The sequence below is a fragment of the Hippopotamus amphibius genome, chromosome 6 (genome assembly GCF_030028045.1).
Source record: "Hippopotamus amphibius kiboko isolate mHipAmp2 chromosome 6, mHipAmp2.hap2, whole genome shotgun sequence".
Classification (NCBI taxonomy): domain Eukaryota; kingdom Metazoa; phylum Chordata; class Mammalia; order Artiodactyla; family Hippopotamidae; genus Hippopotamus; species Hippopotamus amphibius.
In genome coordinates this window covers 55504036-55515829 of record NC_080191.1, presented here as the reverse complement: position 1 = coordinate 55515829, position 11794 = coordinate 55504036, and the positions used below count along the sequence as shown (strand labels likewise).

The window sequence follows — 11794 nt, the reverse complement described above, 5'->3', positions numbered from 1 at the left end:
AGCCTGTAAAATATTTACCAGCTCACAAACCTTTCATTGGTGTTTCCCACAATTATTGATTTCTCAGTGAAAAGGCATCTGACGACAGGTTGCAGAGCTGCAGACTGGCCTAGCGGAGCACTGAGTCTGGGAAGGCACCCAGAGTGCTGTCTATCCCAGGGCCTTCCGGGGAACTGGCTCTTGGCAAAGGGTCTAGAGCCGGCCACTTTGGAGTCACTTCCTCTTCTTCTAGCTTGCCTGGCCCCTGAGGTTATCCCACCCTGTTTTGAAATCACTTTTAAAAATATTTGCCCCCATTGCTTCCTTGCTTCAGTTTTTTGTTTTTGTTTTTGTGTTTGTTCTTTCACTTTCATTTAGTTAGGATGAAAGCTCTTGTTTTGTCAATTCTACACAGATTCCAAGTGCCTAAAATATGAGCCGTGGTCCCGTTCCTGGGCCGTGAGCTAGGAGCTGGTCTTGGGGCAAGGGGAGGGGGTACTGTCACCCCGAAACAAGCCCTGCTGCCAGTGATGGTGCCACTGGCTCCAACTTCAACGTCTCAGATCATCAGCTAGAAATAGAGCTTCTCCTGGTGCCAAGGTTCAGATGAAAATCACTCTTCAGCTCACCTGCCATTCCTGGCAGAAACCAGGGGCAGGAAGGGTGCCTAAATGACCTCAGAAACCAAGAACACTGGCACCAAGCTCCAGGGGCGTTAGCAGAAGTGCTTCTCAAACTTTCCTACCCAAAGCCCACCCACTAGCAAGAGAGGGGGACACATTTCTCCAGAACTTGAGGGGCATAGCATGAAGCATCCTACCCAAAGTGCCATATTTCTGAGTCACAATTTTTGCCTTAAAAATTCATGGGAATTTTGCTTTCTACTCATAAAATGTGAAAGCTTGTTTAAATACAAACATTAACACTTTCTCTGACCTTGAGTACAGTTTCATATGTACTCTGTGACTTTAAGTAACCCCAGGAAGCCCAAACCCTGGTTTAGAAAGTGCCAATCACGTTTCAAGTCAGGAGGGCCGAGCCACTGTCTGCCATTCACAAGATGTCTGATCCTGGGGCCCTTACTTAACTGTGTTAATGCTCAGTTTCCTCATCTGTAAAGTAAAGATAACAACATACCCTCATATCATAGCTGAAGGAATTACCTAGAAAAATTTGTATGACGCTGGTACCTGGCCTAGTGAAGTACCCAATAAATGGTACTTTTGTACATATGAGTGTGCAAATGTTGTGACTTAGGGTTGAAAGGAGAATCAAAGATCATTCCATCTGCTGACAGAACCTCTTCAACGTTTGGCTTGGAGGTTATCCAGTCCATGCAAAGGTGTTTCTCGCTGTAGGGAAGTCACCTGACCCTTGCCTTCAGCCAGCTGTCCCAGATTATCTGTAGACAGTTCCGTGAGAAAGTGTATTTCTCTCCTGAATGAGCGTCTCTCTCCTGGCCTTAGCACTACTCTTTTGGTGGTAGCTACAAACATTGCAATTTAAAGCAACCATGAATGTGAACTTAAAACTAGCTTTGTAATGCACATAGTCCAAATAATAAAAGTTATGAAAATTTGCTGCCCCAAAGCATCCACTCTGTATTTCTCAAAAAGCAAATCTAAATATGGCAATTTTGAATTCAAATGTCCCCAAAGTCTTAAGAATATATCACATTGGAGAATGTGATCTGGAGCCAGGGTGTGAGCTGATCTAATCCCAGTCAGGCATTCCGACTTTGACAAATTCCAACGGATAGATTTAAAAGTTCCACAGATTGCTAAATATTCTCACCAAAGCTGGCTGAGCACTGGAAATAAGCACATGGCACCTGTAGACAGCTCTGTTCCTTAGTAGCCCCAGAAGGATAATAAGAGACGGACAGGGTATGTGAAAATGGGGACTTCCAGCAATGGCCCAGTGAGGAGATTGGTAAATCCTTACTCCAAAATGCAACTATAAAGCTGAACAAAACTGACAAAAACAACCATTTCAGCACTCTGCAAAGTGACCAAAAGCATACAACAACGTGAAAGATGTTTATTCTTGAAAACCTGCTGAACATTGGGTAAATACAGGGGCTGCTTGCATCCTCCACCCCTCACACTTTGGTCAGCACCAGAGCAGGACACATCATAAGGACTGACAACTTTGCTGCTGTGGCCATGGTCTCAGGAGGCTCATTTGATTTGGTGGATGAGCAGGGAAGATCAAGGGTCTAACAGCCCAAGGTTGTTGCTGTGGTTGTGGCAAGTGTGTTTCTGGCTGAGTATGCAAACATGTGTAGCAGAGATTAGAAAGTGTCCAGGTTAGCCCCACACTCCTGTCTGACCGTGTAGGCAAAAAGCTGCATCAGACTTGAAAATAGCCTGAAAATCGAATGTGCTCCCCTGTCCACATGCAAGTTCATCAGCCAAGGATAAAAGCCTTACTAGCTCCAGGTGTTGGGCAATGTCTCTTCAGTCATTAGATAACCATGAAGCTAGACAGATGTAGGGGCTGCTCCTCGGAAGTCAGACTTGAAAACCAAAGTGAGAATAATAATTTAAGAACCTAGCAGAAAGATCAGAGACCAATATTGGAGAGACAGATTTCACCTATTTAACCCAGGTGAGTTACTAAACAAAAAACAAACAATAAACACAGCACCAATAGCAACTACCTTAGGAGGATCAGAACCCAGAGTTGCTATAATATAGTCTAAAACATTCAGTTTTCAATAAAAAAGAATTGTGAGATATGCAAAGGAACTGGAAAATGTGACCTATGCTTAGGGAAAAAAGAGGTCAAAAGAAACTCTTTATGTGCCTCCCCTGATGCTGGACTTAGCTGACAATTACTCCAAGCAGCTGTTGTGAATGTGTTAATATATCTAACAGAACTCATGTTTAAAGTGTTAAAGTGTGACAACAGTGAATCAACAAATAGGGATTCTCAATAAGAGATAGAATTTATAAGAAAAAAGAACTCAATTTTTATGCTGGAGCTGAAATGGGCAATAACTGAAATTCACTGAAAGAGCTCAACCTCAGAGTCAAGATGGCCGACGAAAAGAATCAGTTCCTTTGAAGATGGATGAATAGAAATTACCTAATTTGAAGAACAGAAAGGGAAAAAGGATTAAAGAAAAATGAACAGAGCCTCAGAAACTTGTGGGACAACATCAAATGTACTGACATGTATTTAATGAAAGACTCAGAGGAGAGGGGAGTGTTGAAGAGGGAGAAAAATTATTTGAAAAAATAATGGCTGAACACTTCCCAAACCTGATGAAAAACATCAGTCTGTACATCCAAGAAGCCCAGTGAATCCTAAGTAGGATATATACAAAAAGATCTACACCTAAACACATCATAGTCATGCTGTTCAATCACGACAAAGAGAGGCAATGGAGGCCAGAAGGCAGTGGGAAGATATATTCAGCATGTTCAAAACAAAACAAAAATTGATGACCAAGAATTCTACATCCAGAAAACTCATCTTCCAAAAATGATGGTGAAATAAATACATTACCAGATAAAAACAGAGAAGTCATTGCTAGTAGACATGCCCTACAAGAAACACTCTAAGAATTCCTTCAGGCTGAAAAAAAAAATAATGACACGAGACACGTGAATAAAAATTGCAGGAAGAAATGAAGAGCACTGAAAATAGTAAATGTGTTGATTTATATTAAAAAGTCTATAAACATATGTATTTTCTCACTTCTTAACTTCTTTAAAAGATATAAAGTTGTATAAGCCAACAAATATAACAATTTATTTTTGGGTTTATAACATATATAGTTATATATGACAATAATAATATGAAGGAGAAGTGAGAGAATGGAGCTATATTGGAGCAAAGATTTTTTATTTTATCAAATTTAAGTTAGTATTAATCTAAAATAGACTGTGATAGGTTAAGAGGCATAGTATAAGAGTAACCACTAAGAAAATAATTTTAAAATAGTAAACAAAAAAATCAACAGAAAAATTAAAATGATACCCTAAAGATATTTAATTGAAACAAAGGAGGGGCCAGTAAGGAGGAATAGAGGAATGAAAAAGACAGGAGACATGTACAAAACAATAATAAAGTGGCAAATTTAAATCCAGTCCTATCAATGATCCCATTAAATACAAGTGCTCACAGAGCAAAATAATTACAATAGTGATGGCTAACAGGTATTGAGTGGTTACTATGGGTAGATCCTGTACCAGGCCCGTGAGACATTTCTCTCTTTTGATCTTCATAATAGTCCTGGGGGGTGGGTATTGTTCTTTTTACACTTTAGATGTGAGGAAACCAAGGAAAATCAGGACTGGAGAACTTGCCCAGGGATGATAGAACAAGAAAACAAAATAAGCTTCTTGGAGTTCAAATGACTCAAACAATGGAAAAAACTAAACTCATCCTAATAACAAAGTAAGGGCAGACACATAGTTGGAGAGCACTTGGGAAAGGAGGAAGCAGTGCCAGCCACTCTCTTTAAATGCTCTCCATGAATTACCCCGTATAGTCTTCACAGCAACGCTTCCAGGCAGGTGGCACTATTATCCGTCTTTACAGGTGAAGAACCTGAGGCACAGGGAAATTAGCTTGCCCAGGGTCACACAATAAATGGTAGAATGAGGATTAAAACTGCCTAATCTAGCTGCTGAGCCTGTGTGCATTTTATGTTCCCTCTCAATTAGTCACATTATACCCCCCACTACCCCCGCCAATTCACCAGTTAAATTATGGAGAAAATGGGAAAAGAAGAGAATATGCAGGTAACTCTGCAAAGGGAAGGGAGTCCTAAAATGGAACCAGAGGTGGAATGGGGTGGGGATGAACCAGTCTTTCCTGCTTCACGTGCATGATGGGGGAGAGGTTTCTGAGCAATTATGTGTTTCAGATCATTCATTCATCCATTCGCTCATTCATTCAAAAATAACTACTCTTCTTCCCCACCAGGAAGGGGGTGAGATCTGGCATTAGAAAACAACTACTATTTTAATGAGAATTTCATATAATCTTCACAATTGCCCTGTGAATGAGGTGTTACTATCACCATTTTGTTGATAAGGAAGCAGAGATTCTGAAAATTCATGACCAGTGGTCATAAAACTTGTATGTGCCGGAGCCAAGAAGGGCAGCCAGGTCTGCTTGACTCCAAGGTCCATACATTCTCTTCTGTGCCTGCAGCAGGGGTTGGGGGGTAGGTGGGGGTAGAAGGAAAGCCTAGACTGATCATCTGAATTCACTGTGCTCTACAGATGCACATCAATCACCACCTTGATCTTGGGCAGGCGGTGCTGAACCACCAGCAGGAAGGGAGCTGACAAAAAAACAAAAAACCAAACGTCTTTCATTTAATTCTTTATTTTGAACATCAAATAGGTAGAGAAACTTGTTTAAGGTGCTTGAGCATCCCACTGGATTCTTTACTTTTTGAAGGTGCAAAAGAGGTTTACAAGTGTGTTTCATTAAACAAAGCAAAGCTGCAACAAAACAGAATCACATCAATAATAGTATGCATCAGCAAAAGGGCATATTCATCCTTCAAACACAATTTGGCATTTGAGCTTTTCCCCATAAAACAAGAGCTCTACACTGAAGAATATGTAGTGCACGAAAAGCATTGTTTATAAGCCGTGAGAGAACATAAACTGGCATAATGTCACTTATTAATTCAAGTCTCTATGACCAATGACCTCTCTGTGAATGCAAAGGGGTCCATGCCTCAGGCACCTGCTCATGGGACTGAATGTGGTTTCCAGGGTACACAGCTCTGTAAAAACACACCGAAGATAGGTTTGAAACATGGCAGCATTTACATATTTAAAAAGTTCAGGCACGTTTGGACGCAAAAAAAAGAAAAGAATAGAAATTTTTCTTGAATCTCTGAAAGACAGTGCAAGTTGAAGTGTCATAATAGAGGCAGCAGTTACTTAGAAAACAACTTTAAGTGACTTAGAAAGAGGCCACACTCACTTTAATCCAAATGGAAAGGAACTGCAGTTAGAAACAGAGAAATAACACTAATGAAAAGGTGGATATTTGGGACCACAGTTAAAGTCATCTGCTCCAGTTAAGAGTAAGTTTTCAGGGTGTTCACCCAGGAAGTGCAGTGTCATCTGGATCATCCTCTCAAGATTTGCACCACAAACAATCACAGTTGTCTCAGAAGCTACGTATGACTCTATTCGTCTCTCCAGTAACTAGTTTCCTGAAGCAAATTTGCCTGTGAATATCAGACATTATGCTGGTCCTAGGGATCACTCCCAGTATCCACAGTTCATCCGAGAGTTGGGAAGTATGAAGAGGAGGGGATTTGGAATTGGTTTCACGCAGGGGTAGTTAAACCAACAGCTTAAATCAATGGCCATTTCAGTGTATAATATTTTAACCCAAGAACATCTTAATGGGATCAGAAATAAATTATCAGTAAGTCCCTTATTTGTTCAGCCCCCAAAAGGCTTGGGATATGGCATGGTTAAACACAGCTGCAAGGTTAATAGGGAAATCTAATCATTGACTACACTTTCTTAGGGGCTGTTTTGTAACCTACATAGGGTCTTTCTATTTGGATGAACTAGCCTCTCTGATTGTTGCATGACAGCATTACAGAATCATTACCACAAGCCTGGAGCTCGGCAATAGCGAAAAGAGACACAGGACACTAGCTATTCCTTGGATTGTACTGCGGATGCTGCTAGTTCTTCCCTAGAACTCAAGCTGCCATTATAGGAATGGCTGTCAGATGCAGCTAGCTGTTTGTGACTAACAGGGCACAAGTGAAATACTGAACCCTGGTGCATACCCCAGGCGACATTATTGATCTGCTTCAAAATACTTGCAAGACTCTTATTACGATATCTCCCATTCTTCAAATTCCTACGCCCACTTCCCTACCCTACCCTATCCCACCCACCCCATCCCAATCGACCATGTCTTTCAAACTGTAAATTGTCTCAGAGTGGGGGAAAAAATACAGCATATTCCCTATACCCAAGAGTTAACATCAGCTGCAAAGCAACAGCTGTCCATTAGTGGCACTTCAAATAAGAATAAGAAGATATTTCTAAAATTACTTGAAACTCCTGGGCTAACATACCAACCAGTTGGTGTTCTCTACCCATTTCAAATGTAGTAGTATCTTAACATGAATATAAACATATTAGGTGAATAATGTAAAACCCTCCACTGGATTATTGTTTGGATTTAGCTGGTATTACATCATCTATAGTTCTAGAATTTTTTTTTGTTTTTATTTTTTTAAAAGAAAATCTAAGTATAAACATTAAAAAGAACCCACTGACCCATTAGCTACTGTCCAAAAATATTACTACTTATATTTTGGTAAAGCAAAATTAGCTGCCCTGAATAATTTTCCTTTTCAGGCATAATCTCTGCTACATATGATTATCTATCATTCAATATCCAACAATAGGCATCTGGATTAGTGCTATTTTGTCTACTGTGGATATAAAAGTTGATATGAAATGTGATCTTCATTTAAATGAATAATCACCAGGCCTTAGGCATCAATGACTACATGACAAGGTAGTAATACAAAAAAAGTAAACATTTTTCGTTGGTTTTGAATGTTAACCCAGTCAAATTAAATCCAGAACAGAATTACTACATTCAATTGTCTGATAAACAAGCATTGCAATTTCAAAAAAATATATATTACACTATATAAGGTGCTTCTTAAACAAAGACAACAAAAGAATTATGTTCTAAACATTCTTACTGCAGATACATAAAACTGCCCTCAAATTTAGATGCACTTGTGAAAACACTTTTTTTTTTTTTTTTTTTTTTTGGCCCTCCCACGTTCCCAGTCCTTTGGTGATCACTTACTGGGTAATCAGAAATTAATGAAATCCACGTTTGAAACAGGTATCCCAAGAGAATCCCTAGAAGCTTGGCTGGGTCGTTGGCTAACACACTGCCTATCAAGCAGGTTCGAGTTATAGACAATGTGGTCACCAGAGAAAACCAAACTTTCTTTTTAGCTGAGAAGGGGAAATCACCGGTAATTGCTTTAGAGAAGCAAAGACCCAGGGAAGCCTGCCCTGTGGCTGGAGTGTGCCTTTCTTGTTTAGCCTATAGGTTTAAGGATTCCTATGGCCCAATTCTAGTCTCGCTCGCTTGGTTTCTGAAGTTTAATGAAATAGACTCTGGGGGAAGCTATTTCTTTCTTTTCTTTTTTTTTTCCCTCAAGGCCAAACCCTGATTTTTGGATGAGCTTTAAACAACCAAGGGCAGGTATGGTCTAATCAGGCCCCAGGCAGCCTGAGTATGAAGTGCTCCAATCCTGGCCCTCCTCCCCCGCCCACAGTGTGCCCCCACCAGGGCCACACGGGGAAATGAGGAAGAGGAGGACTGCCCCATGGACCCCAGGGCAGCCCCGCAGTGCAGTGTGGGGTCTGCCAGCAGCACTTCGAAGTGGCTGTAGCCTGTGGGAGGGCCACCACGAGCCTCACAGTTTTATCCAGTTTCTGCCCTGTTTTCCTCTTTGGTCTTTTGTACCTACAAGAATCATGCACATTTACTATTAAGCCCAGTGCCCCAGGGCTAAAAGTGTCACCAGGGTGCCCGCTCATTTAAACTGCCCTTGGTCATAGCCTGGGCACTACACCTAATTCACCTTGTAAGTTACACACCAGGAAGAGCCAAGTAGAGCACCCTCTGCTGATAAGAGTGAGATCACACCGGAACAGGTCCTGAAGCCCATTTACTACTGCAAGTCCTGGGGGGAGAGGGCTTTCTTTTATAAAATGGAAACAAAAACAAAAAACAAGAATTTATCTCTTGTATGTGGAGGTGACTTATCTGGGACCAACTTGCTGTTTTCCAAGAGTCCACAGGAAGCAAGGATTAACCGGAACCCATGACCTATACCTCGTGCTCTAAAAAGCTAATGGTAAAGCGTTCAGCAAATCTGAAGGTGCAGTGTATTAAATTGACAAAGTCTTGACAATTAGGGGCTCTTCCTTCCCTGTGTGCATCTTGTATTCCTATAGGGGAAGCGGGTGGACAACCACCAGATATTCTGCTATAGCCATGCAACAGAGCAAAAGCTTTAAGGTCTGACTTTAATAAAACGATATGTTCCTATAGGAATACAAGAGGACGTTACAACGAACCCTGGACCTAGCTTTCTCCAAGTCAGCAATTAAAGGAGCCATTTCCAATTCTTTCCTGTGGCTTATGCTTAGATCCGTTTAAAAGTGCTTCACATTCACGGAGGTGAAATGTCCACTCTCCAGGCCTGGGTCACAGATAGCTAAAGTGCACAGTCATCTGAGCCCACCTCGTAGACCGAGCTCAGTCATGAAACAGTAAGGGAATCCTCAGGCTGAGTAAGGTAGCAAAGGGAGAAAGAGAGAGCTGTTACATGAAATTAGCCCTGGAATCCCTTTGGCTGTTCCCAGAAGAAGGTGTACCACTTAGAACTGAGCGCGCAAACAAAGGGCCACCCATATTAGAAAGCCAACAGTGGGTGCATGCCAGAGTATGTGCAGGGGCAGACATCGGCTAGGGTGATGCATGATGCGGGCCAAGTGCAACAGGGATTCTCAGAACCTTGGGGGAGCTGGGGAGCTCTCAGATTGTGGTGGGGAAATCGTCTGCCTCCCCAGTGATGTAATACGTTTGCAAGGAATGCGATGAAGTCGAGCTGGCGGTGGCCAGCTGGCTCTGGTTCACGTCCTCCGTGGGCGCGCTCCCGAGGTTGGCTGGGGCGTGCAGGCGGTGAGCATCCAGCATCTCCAGCAGCAGGTCATAGAGGGGCACCACATTCTTACACTTCATGCTGTACAGATGCTCCATGCCTTTGTTACTGTGGATGGGAAGACAGACAGGACCACGTTAAATCATCCCTAGCCCCGGACTGCTGAAATGCTGAGGAAGGGCAAGTAAAAAACACCCCAGAGACACTGATGTGCCATCCTTTCTTCCTGTTTCAAGAGCCGTTTTAGGATTTACTATGCGGGTGACTTTCTTTCCCTTTCTCGCCATTACATCTAAAAAGAGAATAGATGAGATACACCATCAGATAGGAAGATTTTTAAATGTGCAAAACAGTTCAAGAAGTTCTCTTGCTTAAAACAGTCCAGTTGCTTCCTGTTTAACTCAGAATAAAATCTCAGTTTCTGTCTGTGCTGCACAAGGTCCAACTGACACGGCTTGTCGGGCCTCCCTCCCTAACCCACTCCCTTTAGCCACCCTAGTTTTCATGTTGTCCCTAAAGAAACTGAGCTCTTTACTTCCAGACTCAGGGTATCTGCACTTGCTGTCCCCACTCCCCACCTGGATGCATTTCCCCTCCATCTTCACATGCCACCTGCTCTGAAAGGCCTTCCATAACCCCAATGGTAGTGGGCTCAAGGCCCTACAGCTTTAGCCGTCAGCTTTCACATTACTCTGTTTTCCTCCCAGCATGCATGTCAACCTGAAATTCTTCTATGTGTGTATTTATGTATCTGTGTATTTTTTACTCTTGATCCCTAAGCATGTGCGTGCACACACAGACACACAGCCACACACACCCCAATGCACACAGTTCAAGTTCCACAAGCAGCAGCAATTGTCCATCCTGTAGACCTAGAACAGTGGCAAGAACACAGTAAATGCTCAGAAAATATAGGATAGATGGACACAGGGAAATGCAGGGAAATGGCATTTCTCCTTTTACCACTCTCCCCCACTTTCCTCCTCCACCAGCCCAGCTCTGCTTTGTCTCCACCACACCACCACCAGGAAGAAAAAAAAAAAAAACTATTATCTAGCTTGAAATTTCTTTTAAAAGAATCATGTGTCATGAGTAGGCAGACTAAGAGCATCCTAAAAAACACTTGCATTTTCAGTAGGGGAAAAGTCAGCTCTAGTTGGAGACATGCCATGAAAACACAGCATCAGAGCGACCCGGGCTGTGGAACACAACCGCCTAAATTACGTTTTGAAGTGGGATTTTGGTTTTTTTTAATTTTTGTTTTAATTTAAAATGCTGTTAAAATTAAATGCCCCCTGGATCTGACACCGTCTTCCTCTTGCAACCTAATGAATCACATTTACTATCAGATGAAATCTGGTGTTAAATGCTCTGAATAACAACATATGGCTGGGGCCAAGCTTAACACAACAGAGTTCTGTGATTTAGATTGGCTGTAATGAGGCAGCACAATATTGTTGTTGGCGGGGGCTTGGGGAGTATGTGTGTGAGAGAGAGAGAGAGAGAGAGAGAGAGGAGAGAGAGAGAAAGCTCAAAGCTTGCAATAGAATTGCAACTTCTCTCCAGCTCTTCACACAATTCGCTCCAGCTCTTCAAGCAGGAACCCTCACTGCCGTTGCTCTTGGGGTGTTGCCTGTAAAACTAGCAAGGCCTGTATATGCAGTGCAAATAAACTTGGTATTAACTAATTAGGCTTGCTAATGCTGACAAGCAGTTAATCGATTTGAAAATTCAGCAATCCCTAACAACAACAACAACAGCAGCAACAACAAAACCTTCATCTGTGGTACATGGTTTCTACATCAGTGAAATTCCTAGCTCAGAGTAAAGCTAATACATTTTCTTCAAGGGGAAGATTACTCTCTCAGCCAGGAAATCTGGTAGAGGTTTAGGTTATTCTTATCCATCCCCCTCTTCCCTCTGTGTAATATACATCCAAAGAAATGGATGGGAAAGGACTGAAAATGTGTACACTGAATGCAGTCACCTACTTGACCTGGGTGATGTGTTCTTTATCTGTGACACAGGGATTCTTGGGGACTCCCTGAGAATAGAGAATGTCTATTTCTCCCCAACTCAACTTTGCCAAATGGAAGCCATCATTTG

At 42.1% G+C, this 11794-nt stretch overlaps 1 protein-coding gene across 4 annotated transcripts in view; it reads right to left on the bottom strand.

Annotated features, from left to right (window-relative positions):
• Positions 1-5309: 5309 nt before the first annotated feature.
• The window catches only part of ESR1 (estrogen receptor 1), a 357503-nt gene continuing 351018 nt past the window's right edge, over positions 5310-11794 (bottom strand). For all 4 annotated transcript variants that reach the window (XM_057738591.1, XM_057738593.1, XM_057738590.1 and 1 more), the window contains exon 9: positions 5310-9796. In XM_057738591.1, coding sequence (XP_057594574.1) covers positions 9562-9796 — 235 coding nt within the window. In that variant the 3' untranslated portion in view covers positions 5310-9561. The remainder of the gene's footprint in view (positions 9797-11794) is intronic.